Source organism: Lepus europaeus, chromosome 4 (genome assembly GCF_033115175.1).
Source record: "Lepus europaeus isolate LE1 chromosome 4, mLepTim1.pri, whole genome shotgun sequence".
Taxonomy (NCBI): Eukaryota; Metazoa; Chordata; class Mammalia; order Lagomorpha; family Leporidae; genus Lepus; species Lepus europaeus.
In genome coordinates this window covers 104,255,193-104,278,563 of record NC_084830.1, presented here as the reverse complement: position 1 = coordinate 104,278,563, position 23,371 = coordinate 104,255,193, and the positions used below count along the sequence as shown (strand labels likewise).

General features: G+C 42.0%; 1 protein-coding gene across 4 annotated transcripts in view; it reads left to right on the top strand.

Annotated features, from left to right (window-relative positions):
- Nucleotides 1-23,371, top strand: part of NSD1 (nuclear receptor binding SET domain protein 1) — a 156,518-nt gene that overhangs the window by 113,603 nt on the left and 19,544 nt on the right. For all 4 annotated transcript variants that reach the window (XM_062188632.1, XM_062188631.1, XM_062188633.1 and 1 more), the window contains exons 13-19: nucleotides 5,123-5,323; nucleotides 6,454-6,633; nucleotides 8,490-8,646; nucleotides 9,441-9,646; nucleotides 13,885-13,997; nucleotides 19,894-20,163; nucleotides 21,605-21,721. In XM_062188632.1, the coding sequence (XP_062044616.1) occupies nucleotides 5,123-5,323; nucleotides 6,454-6,633; nucleotides 8,490-8,646; nucleotides 9,441-9,646; nucleotides 13,885-13,997; nucleotides 19,894-20,163; nucleotides 21,605-21,721 (1,244 nt within the window). The remainder of the gene's footprint in view (nucleotides 1-5,122; nucleotides 5,324-6,453; nucleotides 6,634-8,489; nucleotides 8,647-9,440; nucleotides 9,647-13,884; nucleotides 13,998-19,893; nucleotides 20,164-21,604; nucleotides 21,722-23,371) is intronic.

Sequence of the window (23,371 nt, the reverse complement as noted above, 5' to 3'; positions counted from 1 at the left end):
CAATGATCCACTCAATGTGATAAGCTGTACCGATCACCTCAAACATTCATCTTTTCTTTGTGGTGGTACCATTTGATATCTCTTCTTATAGCTTTTTGAACCCTGTGTTATATCATTGTTATCTGTGGTCACGTTTCCTATTAGTAGAACATCAGAACTCATTCCTCCCAGCTAGTTGTAACCCTCTGCTCATCTCAATTCCTGTCTCCTCCTTATGCTCTGCAGTGACATTTTAAAGATTCCACTTGTGAGAGAGTTCATGTCTTTTGTCTTTCTTTCCCTGACTTAACATCCTCTAGTTCCCACCCATATTGTTGCAAACAAACAACACGATTACATCTTTTTTGTGGCAATATTCTTTTGTATGTACCATGTTGTCTTTTTTGCATTTATCCAGGTAATTTTATATCTTGACTGTTGTGAGTAATGCTGGAATAAACATGAGAGTGCAGATATCTCCTTGATGTACTGATTTATTTTCCTTTCGTTGTATATCCAGTAGTGGGATTGCTGGGTCTTTGTTTAAATTTTTTTAAAGATTTATTTATTCATTTATCTAAAAATTTATTGATTTTACTTGAAAGTCAGCGTTAGAGAGAAGGAGCAGCGGGGTGGTCATCGGTCTGCTAATTCACTCCCTAATTGGACACAACTGCCAGGAGCTTCCTCCAGGTCTCCCATGCAGGTGTAGGGGCCCAAGGACTTGGGCCTGTCTTCTACTGCTTTCCCAGGCCCTAGCAGTGAGCTGGATCGGAAGTGGAGCAACTGGGACTCGAACCGGCGGCCATATGGGATGCCAGCACTGCAGGCAGCACCTTTACCTGCTGTGCCACAAGCCCTAGCTCCTTGTTGATTTTTTTTAGGAACCTTCATAAGGTTTTCCATATTGGCTGCACTAATTTATATTCCTACCAGTTTTGTATTAAGTGTTCTCTTGTCTGTGTCCTAATCAACACTGTCTTATCTTTCTTTCTTTTTTTTTTTTTAATTCTATTTATTTATTTGAGATACAGAGTTAAAGAGAGAGGGAAAGGCCAGCGCCCTGGCTCAAAAGGCTAATCCTCCGCCTAGCAGCGCCGTCACACCGGGTTCTAGTCCCGGTCGTGGTGCCGGATTCTGTCCCGGTTGCCCCTCTTCCAGGCCAGCTCTCTGCTATGGCCCAGGAGTGCAGTGGAGGATGGCCCAAGTGCTTGGCCCCTGCACCCCATGGGAGACCAGGAGAAGCACCTGGCTCCTGCCTTCGGATCAGCAAGATGCGCCGGCTGCAGCGCGCTGGCCGCGGCAGCCATTGGAGGATGAACCAACGGCAGAGGAAGACCTTTCTCTCTGTCTCTGTCTCTCTCACTGTCCACTCTGCCTGTCAAAAATTTAAAAAAGAGAGAGAGAGAGAGGGAGAGACAGAGAGAAACGTCTTCCATCTGCTGGTTTACTTCCCAGATAGCCGCAATGGCCAGAGCTAAGCCGATCCAAAACCAGGAGCCTGGAGCTTCTTCTGGGTTTCCCACATGGGTGCAGAGGCCCAAGCACTTAGGGCCATCTTCAACTCTTTTTCCAGGCCTTTGCAGAAAGCTTGATAGGAAGAACAGCTGGAACTTGAACCAGCACCCATATGGGATTCTCGTGCCGCAGGCGGAGGTTTAGCCCACTACGCCAGCCCCTACACTGCTTTATGTTTCTACAGTAGCCATTCTAAGTAGAGTCAGATGATACTATATTGTGGTTTTGATTCACATTTTTCTGATGTTATGTGATGTTGATCATTTTTTAAATACACTTGTAGGCTATTTTTATTTCTCCTTTTGAGAAATATTGATTATGTTCTTTTGCTCATTTTTAATTGGATGTTTTTGTGTTTTGAGTTGTTTCAGTTCCTTATATCCTGGATATTAACCCTTTGCCAGCTGTATAATTTCCAAATATTTTCTCTTGTTTAGTAGTTTGTCTTGTCACTCAGTTGATTGTTCCTTTACTGTGCAGAAACTTTTTAGATTGATACAATCGCATGTTGCCTGTGCTTTGGAGGTCATATCCAAAATGTCTTTGACCAGTGTAGTATTAGGTAGCGGTTTCTCTGTTTTCTTCTAATAGTTTCATAACTTATATTTAAGTCTTTAACCCATCTTGAAAACAGTTTTGTATGAGAGATAAAGGTAAAGTTTCATTTTTCTGCATGTGGGTATCCTTCCTCAAAGTATTCTTGACGCCTTTATGAAAGATCGGTTATCTGTAGATGGCAGGGATTTATTTCTGAACCCTTTGTGTGTTCCACTGGTCTGCTGTTTTTTATTACTGTAGCTTTGTAGTATATTTTAATCTGTCTTAGTACAATGCCTCTAGGTTTGTGGTTTTTTTGTTTGTTTTTTCTATTTCTTAACATTGCTTTTCTGTTCCAGCTCCTTTTTTAGTTCCATATAAATTTTAGGATTAATCTATTTCTGTGAAGAAATTCATTGGTGTTTTAATAGGACATGTGTGGATTTGATAGATCATTTTATATAGCATGTCATTTTAGCAATATTCTTTCGTTTTGTGAACAGGCAGTATCTACATTTATGACATGATATTTAGTGCTTTGTAGTATAGAGATTTTTACTTCCTTGGTTAATTTTACTCCACATTTTTGTAGGTATTATAAATAGAACTGATTCCTTGGTTTCTTTTTCAGATAGTTAACTTTTGTTGTTGTTGTTTTGACAGGCAGAACGGACAGTGAGAGAGAGAGAGGGAGAGAGACAGAGAGAAAGGTCTTCCTTTGCCATTGGTTCACCCTCCAATGGCCGCCGCGGCCGGTGTGCTGCTGCTGGTGCACTGCGCTGATCCAAAGCCAGGAGCCAGGTGCTTCTGCTGGTCTCCCATGGGGTGCAGGGCCCAAGAACTCGGGCCATCCTCCACTGCACTCCTGGGCCATAGCAGAGAGCTGGCCTGGAAGAAGGGCAACCGGGACAGAATCCGGCGCCCTGACCGGGACTAGAACCCGGTGTGCCGGCGCCGCAGGCATAGGATTAGATTAGTGAGCCACGGCGCCGGCCAGATAGTTAACTTATTTTTATATGTTGACTTTGTTCTGCAACATTACTGAATTTGGTCATTACTTCTCCCAGTTTTTGGTGGAATCTTTTAGGATTTTCATGTTTCCACCAAGGGACATTTTGCCTTCCCCTTTTTTGATTTGGATGCCACTTACTTGTTTTTCTACATTCTATTTAAGTAGGTTCATTTTCTTAATGATGTCTTTAGAAAAGCTGAAGAATTTAATTGTGATGACGTCTAGTTTATCAGTTTGCTCTTTTTAATTGACCTTGCTTTGGTGTCATATAAAAATCAATCTTTTTTTAAGAGTGATTTATTTAGTTTGAAAGTTAGATTTTTTTTTTTTTTTTTTTTTTTTTGGACAGAGTGGATAGTGAGAGAGAGAGAGAGAAAGGTCTTCCTTTTTCCGTTGGTTCATCCTCCAATGGCCACTGCGACCGGCACATCGCACTGATCCGAAGCCAGGAGCCAGGTGCTTCTCCTGGTCTCCCGTGCGGGTGCAGGGCCCAAGGACTTGGGCCATCCTCCACTGCCTTCCGGGCCATAACAGAGAGCTGGCCTGGAAGAGGGGCAACCGGGATAGAATCCGGCACCCCAACCGGGAGTAGAAGCTGTTGTGCCGGCGCCACAAGGTGGAGGATTAGCCTGTTAAGCCACGGCGCCGGCCGAAAGTTAGAGTTTTACAGCTAGAGAGAGAGAGAGAATCTTCCATCTGCTGATTACTTCCCAAATGGCCTCCAATGGCCAGCACTAGGCCAGGCTGAAACATGAGTCAGGAGTTTCATCTGGATTTTCCACATGGTGGCAGGGGCTCAAAATCTGAACCATCTTCCACAGCTTTCCCAGGCCATGAACAGGAATCTGTTTCGGAAGTAGAGCAGCTGAAATTGAAATGGTGCCCGTATGGGATGCTGACATTGAGGGAACACTATACCCACTATGCCATGAAGCTGACCTCAAGAAATCTTGCTAGGGCAAGTGTTTAGCCTAACAGATTTTTCAGCAGATAATCTCTGCCAGTTCTAAAGCATCATGCAGAAGTTTGCTTCTTTATAAATGTGTAGTTAATTTTTAAAAAATGATTTATTTATTTGAAAAAGAGAGAAAGATCTTCCATCCACTGATTCATGCCGAAATGGCCACAATAGGTATGTAGGGCTGATCCAAGTCGAAGGCAGGAGCTTCACCCGGGTCTCCCATGTGGGTGCTGGGAGTGCAAACTCTTGGGCCTTCTTCTATTGCTTTTTCCAGGCCATTATCAGCAGGGAGCTGGATGGAAGTGGAGTAGCTGGGACTCAAACCTCTGCCCATATGGGATGCCAGTTTCACAGTTGGCGCTTAACTCACTACACCATTATATCAGCCCTTAATTTTTTTTTTTTTTCCAACCTTGTTATTGGGGCCGGTGCTGTGGCATAGTGGGTTAAGTCTCCATCTGCATATGGGCACCAGTTCGAGTCCCAACTGCTCCACTTCTGATCCAACTCCCTGCTAATGGTCTGGGAAAGCAGTGGAAGATAGCCCAAGTGCTTGGGCCCCTGCACCCACGGGGGTGACCTGGAAGAAGTTCCTGGCTCCTGGCTTCAGCTCAGCCCAGCTCCAGCTGTTGCAGCTATCTGGTGAGTAAACCAGTAGATGGAAGCTGTATTCTCTCTCAATCTCTCTGTTTCCCCCTCCCCCTTTGTTTTGCTGCATCTCTGCCTTTCAAATAAATAAATAAATCTTAATAAAAGAAATTTTCCATTTGCCTAACTAGCTTGGTTGCATCTTTGAGGTATTCCTTTAATATGTTCTATTCTGTGCATTTCCTGTAAAATGTCTTTTAGTAAGATCTAGATGTTTGATTAGATTTAGGTTGTTTTCCTTTCGTCAGTAATGCTTCATTTACAGTATGTACTCCTGTGCATCATATCATCAGCATGTTCTGGTGATTGTCCATTTATAGTGATTAAGATGTTCATTGGTTTCAGCTGTTAGCCTAATCGGTCTGTTTTGAAGTTCCTCTGTAACTCTTCACATAATAGTTTAGTTTTTTGTGGATTCTTGATTTAGTTTATAGATTCTTGATTTGTTGTCTTTTCTGGCTTCCCAGGAATCCATACCTGTTTTGTATGTAAACAGAGTGGAGAAGATGTTAAAAGGTGCCTTCTACCTTTATGTGGAAAGTTCTACCATGAAGAGTGTGTGCAGAAGTACCCACCAACAGTCATGCAGAACAAGGGCTTCCGGTGCTCCCTCCACATCTGTATAACCTGCCATGCTGCTAATCCAGCCAGTGTTTCTGCATCTAAAGGTATAGTTTCTCATGTGCAACTCTGTAGTTGTAGCACTCAGTTTATTGACACAGATATTTTCAAATGAAGTTTGCTAGACCTCTTTCTGGCCTCAACAGTCACCACATTGTCTTCTATTAAGCCCTGGAGTTCTGGGGTAGTTTTAAATGTTGAATTTCATGTGAGGTTTAATTTGAAGAAGTTGTCTGCTGCATGTCCTCCTCTCCCTATTCTAGTTAGAAGATCAAAGTGTTTTGTTTTCTGTGATCCTTGTGTCTGTGCTTGTGAGATGTTATGTCATTCAGAAACATATGTCAGATTTTGGTGTATCGTGTTGATTTATGTTTTAAAATGGAAGCTCTTTTCATGGATACTTTGTTCTGTTTAAAAGTTAGGTTGAGAGCTTAGTTTTTAAAAATTTTCTGTGAGTATAGATAGGATCAAGTTTTGAAATCTTCTCACTGGCCAAACAATCTTTTTTTATATTTAACAGTAGTGTGCTATTAAATGCATATTTGACAACAAGAATTCCTACACTTCTCAAAGAAGATTGAGCAGACAAAATATAGCAAACGTAGATTGGCAGTACCTTTTGCCAGATGATGTCCTTACCCTGTAGATCTCATCCATCCTGAGTACAATATTTTAATTTGCTGGAACAAAATTAGTTTATGCACTTTTAAATTGCTATTATTGAAACAATTGCATAAGTAACTAGCTTAATAATGACTTTTGGTGAATTAGGTTAGGATATATGTTTCTTCTGGAAGAGGCAGGAACTTCGTTCACCTGAAAGTCTCAAGAATCGCAGTACCAGGCAAGCAGTACTGTCATCCAGCTCCCCTTTATTTAGTCTGGGACTGATTCCCAGTTTCCTAGCATTCAGGGCAACTGCTGTGGTACTCTAGCCATTGGGGTAAAGCTTTCTGTGGTGGGATCTGACTCCCTGTAAACATTTTTCACATAGCTCCCATCTGAGTTTTTATGATGGATTGGCTATTTTCATGTCCATTGTCCTAATATTCCTAACTTGCATATCTGACATTTCTCAATGCTGTCAAATAGACTGACTAACTTATATTATTCTTGTATTTATTGTCTTTGTTTTTCTTTTGTTTCTCCCTGGCTTTCTTGCTTCTCATATATTTAGGTCGTCTGATGCGCTGTGTCCGCTGTCCGGTGGCATATCATGCCAATGACTTCTGCCTGGCTGCCGGGTCAAAGATCCTTGCATCTAATAGTATCATCTGTCCTAATCACTTTACCCCCAGACGGGGCTGTCGAAACCATGAGCATGTTAATGTTAGCTGGTGTTTCGTGTGCTCAGAAGGTAAGATTTGACTTCTTGCTGTATAAATAGTCTAATGAAAGATTAATATGTTTTTTAAATTGCAACAAAAATACTTTTCTTCACAATACCACTGAAAGAAATATTTTAAAATGGTATCCTGGGGCCGGTGCCCTGGCTTAACAGGCTAATCCTCTGCCTTGTGGCGCCGGCACACCAGGTTCCAGTCCCGGTCAGGGCTGCCGAAGCGAGCACATTTTTTAAAGATTTATGTATTCATTTGATAGGCAGAGAGAGAGAGAGAGGTCTTCCACCTGCGGGTTCACTTCCAAAACGGCTGCAATGGCTGGAACTGGGCTGATCTGAAGCCAGGAGCTTCTTCTGGGTCTCCCATCCGGGGGCCCAAGGACTTGGGCCATCTTCTACTGCTTTGCCAAGCCATAGCAGAGAGCTGGGTTGGGAGTGGAGCAGCTGGGACTTGAACCGGCACCCAAGTGAGATGTTGGCACTGCAGGCAGTGACTTTACCTGCTATACCACAGCACCAGCCCTGAGAGAAATGTCTTCTATCTGCTGGTTCACTCCTCAAATGGCCTCAGTGGCCAGGCCTGGGACAGTCCGAAGCCAGGAGTTTCTTCCAGGTCTCCCACATGTGTGCAGGGGCCCAAGCAGTTGGAACATCTTCTGATTTCCCAGGCCATACAGAGAGCTGGATTGGAAGAGGAGCAGCTAGGACATGAACGGGAACCCATATGGGGTGCCTGCACCACAGGCGGACACTTAGCCTGCTATGCCACAGAACCCACCCCTTTTAAATAAATTTTAAAAATAAATCAAGATACAGAAGTTGTGGAAATGTAGTTTAAAGATATGTTTATCTTGATTAAAAAACTTTGAATTCTACACATATTAGGGGACTTAAAAAAGTTCATTGAGGGGCCAGCATTGTTTTAGGAACAGATTCAGTTTTGAGCACTGATTCTAGTCTTGGCTGTTCTGCTTTCAATCCAGCTACCTTGTTAATGTGCCTGAGAATGCAGGCAATCGCCCAAGTACTCCATCTCCTACTACCCACCTGGGAGACTCGAATAGAGTTCCAGACTTCTGGCTTTCAGCCTTGTCCAAACCCCAAGGAGGACATTTGAGGAGTGAATCAGCAAATGGAAGATCTTTGTCACTCTGCCTTTCAAATTAAAAATGAAGTTCATGGAAAGTGTGAATTAGGAAAAAATTGTATTATTCTAACATTGCTTTGTACCAAAATGAATTTATTTCAGTTATTTTCCCCAATCTTTTTGAATTCTCCCTTGTTTGTATGTGCACATACATGACTTTTATGAATTTAGTGCTGACCTCATTGCCTTAACCTAATTTTGCCAATAAAATTTCATGTTTATTAGCTGTGAATCCAGCAAACCTTGGTGGGGAGGTGGAGTTCAGGAATATTTTTTGAAAGATCTATTTATTTATTTGAAAGGCAGCAGAGAGAGAGGTCTTCTAGCACTGGTTCACTCCCCAAATAGCTGCAATGGCTGCAGCTGGGCCAGTCAGGAGCCAGGAGCCAGGGGCTTCTTCCAGTCTCCCACAAGGGTGCAGGGGCCCAGGAACTTGAACCATTCTCCACTGCCCTCCCAGGCCGTAGCAGAAAGCTAGATCGAAAGTCAAGCAGCTAGGACTCGAACTGGTGCGCATATGGGATGCCAGTGCTGCAGGCAGTGGCTTCATCCACTACGTCATAGAAAAGTCTTCCTGGATATCTAATTGAACTACCAAACCTTTTTCTAGGGAGATAAATAATTGGTTAGGAGCTAAGCAAAGGCTTTTTTTTTTTTTTTTTTTTTTGCTGAGTGCTTATGTGCAACCTGTGGTCTGAGTGCCAGGTGTTTTTTATTCCCATAGGCGGCAGCCTTCTGTGCTGTGATTCTTGCCCTGCTGCTTTTCATCGTGAATGCCTGAACATTGATATCCCTGAAGGAAACTGGTACTGCAATGACTGCAAGGCAGGAAAAAAGCCACACTACAGGGAGATTGTTTGGGTAAAAGTTGGACGATATAGGTGAGTAAGTCTGAAGGAGAATGCTGCTGGTTTCTTTTGCCATGTTGTGTTTCTTGAATCTCAGATACACTGCTTGTTTTTCTTTTTGGTAATGCTCTTCCTGAGTAGACATGGTGCCACCACCACCCCAGTTTTTCCTCATAAGAAACAGTCTTAACTTTATAATTTGCAATGACATGATAATACTCATGTATGTACTTTGTAGAAAATTGTTAGTGAAAAGAAACCCATATTCTTTTCACAAACAAGGAAGGTATAGGTGCGTTGTTGATATTTTGGAATTCTTCCTTGCAGACATGCCAGTATACTGCTGCCATATCCTCAGTAATTGTCCTTAGAGTGTATGCCCAATTTTGGCTTTTTAAAATTTCTGTTATGGAGCATGGCCTGCCAAAATAATTTAACATGCATGATTGTCCAAGAGCTCTAGTTTACTGTTCCACAATGCTCATTTTGTAAAGGTTTTATGATTTACTGCAAGTAGTTTGATCAGGGCAGTCTTTGGAATAAAATAGGTGGGATCTCCAGCTCTAGTAGCTAGTGCTAAATTGTCTTCCTAACAGATTAGATCCCTTGAAGTAGAGTCTTAAGTGTGTGGCAGAGTATGTGAGAGCAAGCAGTGATTTCTCACACTAATGGTACATGCTCTATGCTCTAGTTAATCATAATAAGGCCCAGGGTTGGGCTTTCATGAGGACAGACTGACATTCCGATTCCTCACTGTTATCCTAAGTTATTTTCCTAGTGCCTTGCAGCCTCCTAGGGCTTTCCTCACTTGTTTTTCCCTTTCCCAGGTGGTGGCCAGCAGAGATCTGCCATCCTCGAGCGGTTCCTTCCAACATTGATAAGATGAGACACGATGTGGGCGAGTTTCCTGTCCTCTTCTTTGGGTCTAATGACTACCTGTGGACCCATCAGGCCCGAGTCTTCCCGTACATGGAAGGGGACGTGAGCAGCAAGGACAAGATGGGCAAAGGCGTGGATGGGACTTATAAAAAAGGTAGCTTGACCTGTTCTTTTCTCAGACTAGTTCCTTTAATTGCTGAGAATCTGTTCTGTTAAAAGTCACACAGGCAGGGGCCAGCCTCCCATATGGACACTGGTTCACATCCCAGCTGCTCCACTTCTGATCCAGCTCCCTGCTCGTGGCCTGGGAAAAGTAGTCGACAGTGGCCCAAGTGCTTGGGCTCCTCCTACCTACATCGGAGACGTGGAGGAAGCACCTGGCTCCTGCCTTCAGCCAGTCAAAGCCTTAGCTTTTAAATCCTTCTGGGGAATGAATGAGCAAATGGAAAATCTCTCTTTCTCAGTTTCTCCCTCTGTCTCTGAATTTATTCAAATAAATTAATCTTTTTTTTTTTTTTTTGGACAGAGTTAGAGACAGAGAGAAAGGTCTTCCTTTTCCGTTGGTTCGTCCCCCAAATGGCCGCCGCGGCTGGCACACTGCACCGATCCGAAGCCAGGAGCCAGGTGCCTCCTCCTGGCCTCCCATGCAGGTGCAGGGTCCAAGCACTTGGGCCATCCTCCATTGCCCTCCCAGGCCACAGCAGAGAGCTGGCCTTGAAGAGGGGCAACTGGGACTAGAACTTGGGGTGCCAGCGCCACAGGTGGAGGATTAGCCTAATGAGCCACGGCGCCAGCCCAAATAAATTAATCTTAAAAAAAAAAAAAAAAAAGTCACACACCCTCCATTTAGCAGTTTTGTTCCAAGCTCTGGGGATATCATGTGTCTGAAGCTACAGGGTTGTACAGGGAAATTGACTATATAACTTAATATTTTGAGTCTAACCATTACTTAATTCTGTTTTTCGTGAGGGGAATGTTTTTATTGTTTATTTTGTCTTATCAATTTTTATTTATTTTTTTCAGTCTTGTTGTGGAATGAAACTCTGGAACTAGTCTATAGCACACACACTATAGTTTGCCTGAGAATAGCCCAAAACTTTAGTCAAGCCATGTTTCCTTCAAGGAAATTTTAGTTTTGGTTTTGGTTTTGGTTTCTTTTTCAGCTTGTTGGGAAGAGGTAAAAATTCACCCAAAATTACAGAACAATGTAGTCGATGTCAGAAACTAAATGCTCCGAATCAATAAAACACTTCTATGAGCTGACCTGGCAGTAAAGGCAGTGGGGGCAATGAAGGCCAGAAAAAGGGTTCCCTTGGTATTAGCATCTGACCACTTAGCTGATGGTTAAGGCGCCACTGAGCCTCGGTTTTTCTTAACTATTCAGTGGAGAAATGTTGCTTTGAGAATCAGTTAGAAAAGTAACTGATTCCTCTAGCTGCCCTTTGAATGGCAACATATCTCTTGCCATTTGAATATGCTTAGACATTACAGTATGATTTTTTTTTTCTGCAGTGTAAGTTGAAAAGCTGTTCTTGGTAGGTAGGTGAAACTTCTTGTGTAGGGAATGTCTGTAGGATACACATTTATCACAGGCTCTGCTTTGCCTCAGGCTGTAAGTCTGAGTCTGATGAAGGCTCTGGGATTCTGCTATTTCTGTGCCTCAGCTCAGGGCTGGCTGGTGCCACTGCTTTCTGGGTCATGGAAGAATCTGATATAAATAGCAGCAGTCAGATGCTGCTTGGTGAGAGTTGTGGCCGAAGCACGCATGGTGCGCCATTGGAGCAGATGCTGAGGAAGAAAGGCCAAGCTGAGGAGTCTCTGCTTGGAAGTGTGGTTTGTTTGAAAGTATCCTGAGTGATACTTTGCATAATGAACCATAATAATAATTACAGTTAATGTTCCTTGATCAGTGTTTGTTTTTTGGATTGTGTCCTGACGACAACCCTATGAGGTAGATGACACCCTGATCTTGGAGATGAGAAAAGTCAATTACTTGCCCAGCGTCCAAGTGTCAACAGGAGATAAAGCACAATTTCTCATTCTGGTAATTAGACCCAGAATCCAAACTCTGAGTGCAAAGGTACTTAAAACATTGTATTTAAGAAGACAGCCTGTGTGAAAGTATATGTGAACTCTAACATGCTGAGTTATCAGTCTCCAGGTAGGTGGGGTAGCATAGGGGCTGCTTCCCTGAACAGATCCGTAAGTTACAGGATTCAAGTAGAGTTTCAGAAACTGTAGTGTTGCGACCCTGAAAAGACATAAGAGGTGATAGCTGGAAAGATTAGTTAGCTGTGTGAAGTAATTTTAAGCAGAGAAGCTGAGACTGTAACAGAATGGTTCCCAAGAATAGAGTGAGTGATAGATACTTGGTTGACATTAAGGTGAAAGACTAGGTAGAGTGTACTGAGTGACTGAACGGGAAAGGTTGTGTTTTAGGGCAATCTTTAGGATCCTGCATAATACACATAAACTCTCTAGTTGTTAACAAGGCAACAGACAAAAGGGGAGCCTCAGGGGAAGGTTTCTTTAAGGAATTGACAGAACATGGGGAAAGCCACAAAGGGAAAAGTTGGGAATCTCAGTTTCTTTAGCCTAGGTGAACAGTTACAGGTTAAAATTTTCAAAACTTATTTTTTAACTTATTTGAAAGAGACACAGAGTGACATAAATTTCATACAAGGCTTCAATCCCCCAAATGCCCTCAATAGCCAGGAGTGGGCTAAATTATAGCCAGGAGCTAGGAATTTTTATCTGTGTCTCCCACATGGGTAGCAGGGGTCCATCTATTTGAGCCATCACCTGCTTTCCTCCTAGGGTGCAAATTAACAGAAATCTTGAATCAGGAGCCAGAGCCAGAACTCAAACCCAGACACTCTGATGGGGATGCATGCATCCCAAACAGCATCTTAATTGCTGTTCCAGATATATGACCCCAGAAAAATTAAGTCTTCAGATTTTGTTGGATTTATTACACATTGTAATTGTTTAATCTTAGGAAAGTACAAAACTTGAATGCAAATTAGATATGATTATCTTTCCACTATTAATAGTAATAGTTCCTTTTTACAGAATGAGTATTAGTGAGCATTAGGAAGAGCAGGACAAGAACAATAGAGAATAGTCAGGAAGGAGAGGAAAATCTGAAACCTAAAATCCTTTCTAAAGGAGAGTGAGCACATTACCTAGGGCAGTAGGTAGAATGTTCCTGAAAGCAGGAATTAAATGACTTCATTGATCAGATAAAGTTTATTTGTTGGGAGATGGTATCGTGGGCTTTCCCAAGTCGTTGAACTTCTTGTTGTTGTTGTTTTTTGTTTTTTGTTTTTTGTTTTTGTCTGAAGGCAGTATAGTCTGTTTTGTGCCATTTAGCTGTGGATTCTTTGTTTTACTGCTATCTGTGAAGACCCCAGGGACTATACAAAGGTACTTGAAAAAGTTAAAATATGGCCCAGCGCCATGACTCACTTGGTTAATCCTCCGCCTGTGGTGCCAGCATCCCATATGGGCACTGGGTTCTAGTCCCGGTTGCTCCTCTTCCAGTCCAGCTCTCTGCTGTGGCCTGGGAGGGCAGTGGAGGATGGCCCAAGTGCTTGGGCCCCTGAGCCCACATGGGAGGCCGGGAGGAGGCACCTGGCTCCTGGCTTCGGATCAGTGCAGTGCACCTGATTCCATTCGGAATTCCAACTCATTCCAACTGAAGAAAGACCTTTCTCTCTGTCTCTCTCTCTCTGTCTGTCTATATCTCTACCTGTCAGATAAATAAATAAATAAAAATCTTTTTTAAAAAGTTAAAATAGTTAAAATTTACTTTGGTGCAAAAAAATTTTGAGATCCATACATAGATTTTTTTTCTAAGATTTATTTTATTTCGCTGAAACTCAGAGTTACAAAGAGGGAAAGACAGAGAGAGAGAGAGAGAGAGATCTTCCTTCTGCTGGGTTTATTCCTCAAATGGCCGCAACAGCCAGGGCTTAGCCAGGCTTGAAGTCAGGAACCAGGTGCTGCTTCCCGGTCTCCCAGGTCAGGGCAGAGACCCAAGCATTAGGACCATCTTCCACTGCTTTCTCAGGCATATTAGCAGGGAGCTGTATAGGATATGGAGCAGCTGGGACTCGAACCGGTGCCCCATGAGATGCTGGCTTTGCAGGCTGCAGCTTAACCTGTTACTCCACATTCCCAGCCCCTAACCTTCTCTTTTAATTTCATTTTCCAAACATATTATGAAGTACCCTCATATAGCCTACTTGAAAATATATATTCTTAGTTTTTCTTACGGTATATGTGGTATTTGTGCAAAAGATAGATTTTCTTCAATTTATATGGGATTTAAAAAAAGTAAACAACTATACCCAGAAAATTTTGAGTGACTTGTTCTGTGCATTTTCATAGCTCTTCAGGAAGCTGCAGCAAGATTTGAGGAGTTAAAGGCCCAGAAGGAGCTAAGACAACTGCAAGAAGACCGAAAGAATGACAAGAAACCACCACCTTATAAACATATAAAGGTGAGGAAAAACTCATCTGACACCCTTTCCAGGAAGGAAACCATATGTAACTTGCCTCTACTTGCTGTGCTCATGACGAGAATGGAAATCACAAGTACAATTATTCTTAGGCACCATTTTAAGCATCCTGCGTGCACTTTAAAAAATCAACTTCAGGGACCAGTGTTGTGGCATAACGGGTCAAACTGCTGCCTGCACTGCTGGTATCCCATATGGGTGCTGGTTTGAGTCTCAGCTGCTTCACTTCTAATCCAGCTCTCTGCTACGGCCCGGGAAGGCAGTGGAAGTTGGCCCAGGTCCTTGGGCATCTACATGGGGGACCCAGAAGAAGCTCTTGGCTTCATGTCGGCCCAGCTCTGGCTGTCGTGGCCATTTTGGAAGTGAACCAGCGGGTAGAGGTCTCTGTCTCTTTCTCTCTGTCTCTGTCTCTTGTAACTCTGCCTTTCAAATAAATAAATAAATAAATAAGGCTTTCAAAATCAACTATGTGTTGATGTAGGTATTTTTCTTTTCCTTTTTTATAAGTACTTATTTATTTAATTTATTTATTTGAAGTAGAGGTAAAGACAGAAATCTTCCATCTGCTGGTTCTCTCTCCAGATGACCACAATAACCAGGACTGGGCCAGGCTGAAGCCAGGGGCTTCATCTGGTTCTCCCACATGGGTTGCAGGGGTCCAAACACTTGTACCATCTTCCCGTCCTTTCCCTGGCCATTAACAGGGAGCTGGATTAGAAGGTGAGCAGCTCAGACACTAAGCAGCGTGCATGTGGGATGGTGGCATCACAGGCAGTGACTTTATCTTTTATGCCACTGTACTGGCTCTAATGTGGGTATTTTTCCTACTGCCTTGCAATAGTCTCCTCATCTAAGGAAGATTAAATTCTATTCATAGTCAGCATCTTTGATTTGAAAAGAATGAAAGCCATGCTGAAAATTATAAATGGCTATGACATAGTGTGAATCACATGTATGGCAAGTCTTTTGGTAATGGCTGATGCTGATGATAGTTTAGGTGACCAGTGTGAATAGGGCAGAAAATTTGATCTCTGTCTACCTGGTAAAATAGTCGACACTGTATCATCTAGGTCCAGTGCACCATTTGTGGCTTTCAGTGTTTTAATATCATTTATATAATACAGAAGTAAAAATAAAGGCATAGTAAAGAACAAATTTTAGTATTTACAAAAACCTTTTTTTTACAAGTAAGTTGGTTTTGATGTGCTAACATCAAAAAACAAGAAGTAATACTGTTAGCTTTATTAACAAAATGAGGCTTCCCAGATCCTTGTTGACATTTCTGAGAATGGCATTCTGAAATTTTACTTGAAGATCAGTTTCACCACCGTCTTCTGAGATGGTGTAAAAGTGTGATTTAAGTGATTTGTTTAAGGTATTGCAAGGGGCATAATTAAACTAAAAAACTATATGTTGAGGCCGGCGCCGCGGCTCAATAGGCTAATCCTCTGCCTTGCGGCGCCGGCACACCGGGTTCTAGTCCCGGTCGGGGCACCGATCCTGTCCCAGTTGCCCTTCTTCCAGGCCAGCTCTCTGCTGTGGCCAGGGAGTGCAGTGGAGGATGGCCCAAGTGCTTGGGCTCTGCACCCCATGGGAGACCAGGAGAAGCACCTGGCTCCTGCCATCGGATCAGCGTGGTGCGCTGGCCGCAGCGCGCCTACCGCGGCGGCCATTGGAGGGTGAACCAACGGCAAAAGGAAGACCTTTCTCTCTGTCTCTCTCTCACTGTCCACTCTACCTGTCAAAAAAAAAAAAAAAAAAAGATTAAAAAAAAAAAGAAAAAAAAACTATATGTTGTTTATGTAAAATTTAAATTTTAATGGATATCCTAGATTTTCATTTGCTCTATCTGACAAACTAATACAAAGATGATCTCTCTGGTCTTTTATTCTGTCTTCAAAATTGAAGTCTGAGTTTTTATTTTACTGTGTTCACATGCCTATTACTATGCCTATTATTCCATTTTCTCACTTTCAATCTTTTTTACATTGTTGGGAATAGTTGATGAATAATGATGAAATAATAAAATTATAATACATACTAAAGATAAGAACACTGTATCTTAGATTTGTAAAATAGACTAATGGATCAGAAAACTAGTTATAAAATAGAATTTTATTTTTATTTTTTTCTTTTAAAGATTTAATTATTTGAAAGGCAGAGTTACAGAGAGAGTAGGAGAGACAGAGAGAGAGATCTTCCATCCGTTGGTTCACTCCCGAATTGGTTCACTCTTCAAATGGATTTAACAGCCAGGGCTAGGCCAGGCAAAAGCCTGTATCTTCTTCCAGGTCTTCCACATAGGTGGCAGGGGCCCAAACACTTGGGCCATCTTCCACTGCTTTCGCACTCAATAATAGGGAGCTGGATTTGAAGTGGAGTAGTACTTGAACCAGCGCCCATATAGGATGCTGGCATTGCATGTGGTTGGCTTAACCTGCTATGCCACAGCCTCTGCCTCTAGTTATGTTCTTTTTAAATAAGTAAATTTTCTTATTGTCATAAAATATCAGCACTTGCAAATAATTATAATTACTTAAATAAATGTAAAACATATAACTGGGTCTAATTGGATCCTGGTAATATAAGGAGAATTAAATAGACTTACTGTATTTGGAGATACAATACCAATATGTAGTTAGATCTCAGTAAAAGGAAAGTGGGGCCACAAATTTGGGTTGCATCCCATATCACAGTGCCTGGGCTTGATTCCCAGCTCCAGATCCTGATTCTACCTTGCCTGGGAAGCAGCAGGTGACAGCTCAATTAGTTGGGTCTATGGAAGACCTGGATTGCATTTCTGGTTCCTGGCTTCAGCTCTGGCTATTGCAGGCATTTAGGGGAACAAACCAACACCTGGGAGCTTTCTCTCTCTTTCAGGTAAATAAATAAGTTGTATTGTGTGTGTGTGTGTGTGTGTTTTAATTAGGCAGCAAAGGGTAAAGTAATCCCGTTAACACAAGCCTAGGGTTCAGATAATAACAAGGTAGATATTTCAGAGGTGCACCTCAACAACCAATTCTATTTTAAGATTTATTTAACAGGCAGAGCTAGAGAAAGAAGGGGAGACTGAGAACTTCCATTCTCCAAATAGCCACAAAGGCAGTTCTGGGCCACGGTGAAACCAGAAACCAGGAATTCCATCCATGTCTCCCACATGAATGATAAGGGCCCAGTATTTGGTCAGCTTCTGCTGCCTTTCCAGGAGTACTTGCTGGAAGATGGAACCAAAAGCACAGCAGTTGGCACTCAAACTGTCTCTCTGATCATAGGTTACCAGTATCAGGTACCACCACAAGTTATAACACAATGCTGACAGCACTACAACCATTTTGAACCTTGCTATTGAGACAGCAACTTCTTGTGACTGATTTCATCACAGAATTTTAGGAATTAACTTCTTCCCTCTAATTTTTTTTGTTTTTGAATATATTTCGAAGAAAAAGAAATCATGAACCAAATTTTTCCTATTGTCCACAATGCAATCCCCATGAACTGATTTTAATATTTTTTATTCGTTGGGTAACAATTAAAATATAATAGTTCATGACATGAGAATTATATGAAATTCAACTTTGATGTCTGTAAATTAAATTTTATTTGAACACAGCTATCCTTGTTTTGTTATGTATTTTCTGTGACTGATTGTGTGCTACAGTGGCAGCGTAGAGATGCATGCATCACACCTGCTTACAAACACCAAGGTATTTACTGTGTGGCCCTTACAGAAGAAATTTCTCTCCCCCTGATCTAGAGTGAAGTGACATACATGGATGTCGTCATTGTTAACCATGTGGGGTGATTTTTTTTATTATCTGAAAAGTTTGATTTATTTCATTTATTTGAAAGGCAGATTTACAGGTAAAGGAGGAGAGACAAAGAGAGAGATTCCATCCATTGGTTCACTCCCCAGATGGTTTCAATGGCCAAGCCAAACCAGGAACCTGGAACTCTATCCAGGTCTTCCGTGTGGGCGGCAGAGATGCAAGTATTTATGCCATCTTCTGCTTTTTCCCAGGCCCCTTAGCAGGGAGTTGGATCAAAAGTGGAGCAGCCGAGCCATCACAGGTGGTAGCTTAACCCATTGAGCCAAAATGCCAGCCTCCTGTTTTTTGCTTATGATGTGTTAGGAAAAAACTTATTTGTGATTAATGACAGATTAGGTAATATCTTAAGAATGAATGGTTAAAACGTATGGAGAGAAAAGGAGTTAGGATGAACCTTTTTGGGGGTGTTTGGATCATGCGGCCAAAACCACTGCCTGCAGTGCCAGCATCCCATATGGGCACTGGTTTGAGCATCAGCTGCTCCACTTCCAGTCCAGCTCTCTGCTACGGCCTGGGAAAGCAGTAGAAGATGTCCCAGTTTCTTGGGCCCCTGCACTGTCATGGGAGCCCCGGTAGAAGCTCCTGGCTTCAGATGAGCACAGCTCTGGCATTTGTGGACATATGAGGAGTAAACCAGTGGAAGGAAGACCTCTCTCTGTAACTTTGCCTTTCAAATAAATAAATAAATAAATAACAATAAAATTGTTTGGATCAGAAGTTACCTGAGAGGTCTTGGGTGAGCAAGTTTTAGCTGCTGACTTCTACTCCCTTAGCATTTGGTTTCCTTAGTAAGTTTGTGACTTGCAGTTGCATGTGGTGAGAGTATTCCTCCATTTGTAAGATATTTACAACATTTACCAGTATTTTTGAAGAGTAACAGATTTAGATTTTGTAATGTTAAAGAATAGGAAACAGTAGTATGCTAGAACTGAGCATTTGGGACTTTATTGATGCATTTAAGTAATAGTGATTTTACATTGACTGAGTTTCTAGAATATTTGGTATGACAGAAATAAGAAGGGACACAAAATAGAAAAAATGTATAGTAGTATCTGCCACATTTAAGAGGCTCTAAGGTTCTGCTGTGTTCTAGGCCTTTATATATATATATATATATTTTTTTTTTCTTCCCCCCATAACAGTTTTGCAGGTGAAATGTTTCTTCACAAACGGGAACCCAGACTATCCAGATGTTTTCATTCCAACAATTTCCCATCTATCAGTAGTGGATATTGTTATGTAGTAGCTACAGTGGTGCCACCATGTGACACTAGCAAAACCCTAGTATACAATTAACTTGGCTCACTGTCTTTGAAATTAATCATTTTTAAAACATGAATTTTCAAAAATGTGAAATTCATATTTTATATATCAAATGTGTGTCTATTTTTATGTTAAGGTGTCTAAACTTTCTTTTAAAACAAAAAGTTTTAACTATTTTTTGAAAGAGTTAGAGATCTTCCATCCACAGGTTCATTTCCAAAATGGCTATAATGATCAGGGCTAAGCCAGGATCTAGGAGTGTCAACTGGGTCTCCTACTTGGGCCATCTTTTGCTGCTTTCTCAGGTGCATTAACAGATAGCTGGATAAGAAGTGGAGTTGTTATGAAGACTTACTATTTTATTTGAAAAACGGTTACCGAGAGAGATCTTTCATCTGCTCGTTCACTCCCTAAATGGCTCACCACGGAGGGGCCGGAGCTGAGCCAATCCAATGCCGGAAGGCAGGAGCTTCCTCCAAGTCTCCTATGAGGGTGCAGGGGTCCAGGGACTTGGGCCATCCTCCACTGCTTTCCCTGGCGCATTAGCAGGGAGCTGGATTGGAAGTGGAGTAGCCTGGACTCAAACGGCGCTCATATGGTACTGCAGGCTGGGGCTTTAACCTGTTGCACTATATCATCTTCCCTCAAAGTCCCAAATTTTGAAAGCTCAAAATCATATAAAAGGTGGCATGCAACTTTAAGTAAAATAAACCTGTCCTTTATGGGTCCAGAGTTGTTTTCTTATTTTGACTTATCTGATAATGATGTACTATGTGTTTCTTCTCCAGGTGAACCGTCCTATAGGCAGGGTACAGATCTTCACTGCAGACTTATCTGAAATTCCCCGTTGCAACTGTAAAGCTACAGACGAGAACCCTTGTGGCATAGACTCCGAGTGCATCAACCGCATGCTGCTGTATGAGTGCCACCCCACAGTGTGTCCTGCTGGTGGGCGCTGCCAAAACCAGTGCTTCACCAAGCGCCAGTATCCAGAGGTTGAAATTTTCCGCACCTTACAGAGGGGTTGGGGTCTGCGGACTAAAACAGATATTAAGAAGGTGAAGAAAACTTTGAATTACCAGTTTTGTTTTGTTTTTTCTTTGCAGTTTTTTTGATATGATTTGTTGACTGTAAGAAAATTCCTCACAAAATAAAATAGCATTGTTAGGAATTACCCTTTTGTTGTGTCTTACATATCTTTTCAGAATCTAGAGGCTTGGGATGGATGTTCCCTTTCATCTCTAACATCAGTTTTGATTGTGTTCATTGTACAAAAGGATGCAAGAGAGGGAAATTATAATGACGATATTATGATTTCAGGTAGTTGAGAGAGAGGGAGGAGTGAGGACGTGATACAGGTGGTGTTAATCACCTGTTAAATGAGATATTTTCAATGGAGAAAAAAAGTTTGGGGTTTATGGAGCATGAAGTAATAGAGTTAAGCCTTCTCTAATGAAAATGCAGTAACATCTTCAACTTGCTGCTTGGCAGAATCTGTATATTTCTAACAATAGGTAATATGCAGCCTATACAAAATAAATCTTGCTTGACATGTTAATAAAACAAATTATCGCCCATGTGGAAGCATAAAGGACTCTGGTGGCATGTGCCAAAGGAACTGAAACTAGCTTGTCGCTCAGGATTATGTCAGTTGGGACTTGAAAGATGAGTAGATGGCTCCAGCAAGGTGAGCATGAACACCTTGCAGGTAAGGAGGTAGTAGGGGTGAAAGTCCGTGTGACCCCAGAATGAAGATTAGGGAAGACCAGGATATGAAATGTGGAGGAGCCCTAGTCAACGCAAGTCCCATGGAGAATGACCATTGTTCAGGGAAACTGATTTTGAGGTCCTTGAGTAGGTTAAGAAATTGACCTTCCATACCTCCATTATAAGGAAGCTAAACTTAAACTAATCTTTTATTGGTCGTGTTTTTTTTTTTTTTTTTTTTTTTTTTTTTTTTTTTTTTAAGATTTACTTATTTATTTGAAAGGTAGAGTTACAGAGAGAGGTCTTCCTCTCTGCTGACTCACTCCCCAGATGACCACAACAGGTGGAGCTGGGCCCATCCAAAGCCAGGAGGTTCCTCCAGGTCTCCTATGCAGGTGCAGGGGCCCAAGGACTTGGGCCATCCTCCATTGCTTTCCCTGGCCATAGCAGAGAGCTGGATTGGAAGTGGAGCATCTGGGACTTGAACTGGCACCAGTATGGGATGTCTGCTTAGCCTACTACGCCACAGCATCAGCCCCAATTCTGGTGGATCTTTGCTATCTAGTATATTGCAACTTTTCTGCTGGAGGGAATGGGAGCGTGATTCTTATCAAATGCTTGAGGTCTCATAAAGTGACTAATTACATGCACATAAGATTGTATGCCTGTAGTCTGCTTTGGAAAACCTGATGTTTTAATTTTCTTAAAAGCTAATAATTTTTAGAAGTAAAGTGTGTGTATGAATACTGATGTACTTTTTGCCACTAACTCAGGAGCTGTCTTTTCTTCTAGGGTGAATTTGTGAATGAGTATGTAGGTGAGCTAATAGACGAAGAAGAATGCAGAGCTCGAATCCGTTATGCCCAAGAACATGATATCACCAATTTCTATATGCTAACACTAGACAAAGTAAGTATTAAAGAGTGTTGCTTCCATTGTTGTATTCCTCCAGCATCAGCATGTCCTGCAGATTTTGCCCATGCCTCCAGCAGGGTCCTCCCTTGTATCCACAGGGGTTGCTTGATGGGGATTCTTGCTATACATCCATGGCCAGAAACAGGAAAGCTGCTTTTAGTATTCTTTTTGAATGATCAGATGGGAGTTGGGAGTTATATCTTTTAGTGTATCACCTGTAAGATTAAAATCTGAAGCTAGCAAAGCCAATAATCATTCTTGTCCCTTTTACAGATTGAGAAACTGGTTTATTAATATTTAATTAATGCTTTGTGGGGAGTCAAGTAAATTGATAGTAGAACTCAAGTAATTTTCTAATTGTTTTTTGAAGTTATTCTTAATTTCACTGTTTAGCATTTCTATTTTCTGTGTATCTGTGATTCTTCTTCCTGGGGGTTAGGGTCTAGCTTTTTTCCCCATCCACTACCTTTTATGATAGAACCTTTTTATTTTTCCTTTAAGATTTATTGATTTATTTGAAAGGTATAGTTATAGAGAAGGAGAGGGTTAGGCAGAGAGAAAAAGAAGAGAGATTTTCCATCTGCTGTTTCACTCCCCAAATGGTCGCAACATCCTGGTTTGAGCCAGACCAAGGCCAGGAGCTTCATCCAGTCTCCCACATTGGTACAGGTGCTGAAGGACTTGGGCCATCTTCTACTGCTCTCTCAGGTGCATTAGCAGAAAGCTGGATCAGAAGTGGGTCTCAAACAGGCACCCATATAGGATGCCGGCACTGCAGGTGATAGTTTTACCCACTGTGCCACAGGGCTGGCAATGTCAGAACCCTTTTCTGCCTTTTTTACTTTCAAACATTCCTCAAGCTGTACATTTAGTGATTTGTGAGATCCTTAAGCTCTAGATACTCTTATTTTTGTTTGGGTTGGAGACTTCGCGTCTGTTTTGAAATGTACTCAGGCAATTTCAGATGTGTAGAGTTTGAAAACTAAAGATGGGACCCAGGTCTGCTTCTATTTCAGTGGTCCTCAAGCTTCAGCAAATATCAGAATGGCCTGAGGTTTTGTCATACATCATTATGCCCACCTCAGGATCTGTGTTTGATATACAACCCCAAAAAACGCATTTCTGAAAATCTAGGTGGTGATAGTGCTGCTGGTCCAGGGCTGTACTTTGAGACCCACTGTTCTGGGAAACTCAGATTTTACAAATAAAGGAATGAGCATTTGATGCAGTGGTTAAGCTGTTGCTTGGGTTGCCCATATGCCATAGCTGTGACCTGGGTCCAAACCCTGACTTACTCTGCATTCTAGCTTCCTGCTAATATACACCCTGGTTGGCAGCAAATGATGGCTCAAGTAGTTGAATCCCTGCCACCCTCGTGGGAGATGTCATGGAGTTCCTGACTCTTTTTTGTTTGTTTCTTTGTTTTCTTTTTTAAAGATTTGTTTTTTATTTATTTGAAAGAGTTAGAGAGACATCTTCTAATTGCTGGTTCTCTCCCCAAATGGCTATATGATGGCCAGGGCTGAGTCAGGCAGACCAGGAGGCAGGAGCTTCTTCCGGGTCTCCCACATGTGTGTAGGGGCCCAAGAACTGGGATTATCTACTGGTGCTTTCCCAGGTACATTAACAGGGATCTGGATTGGA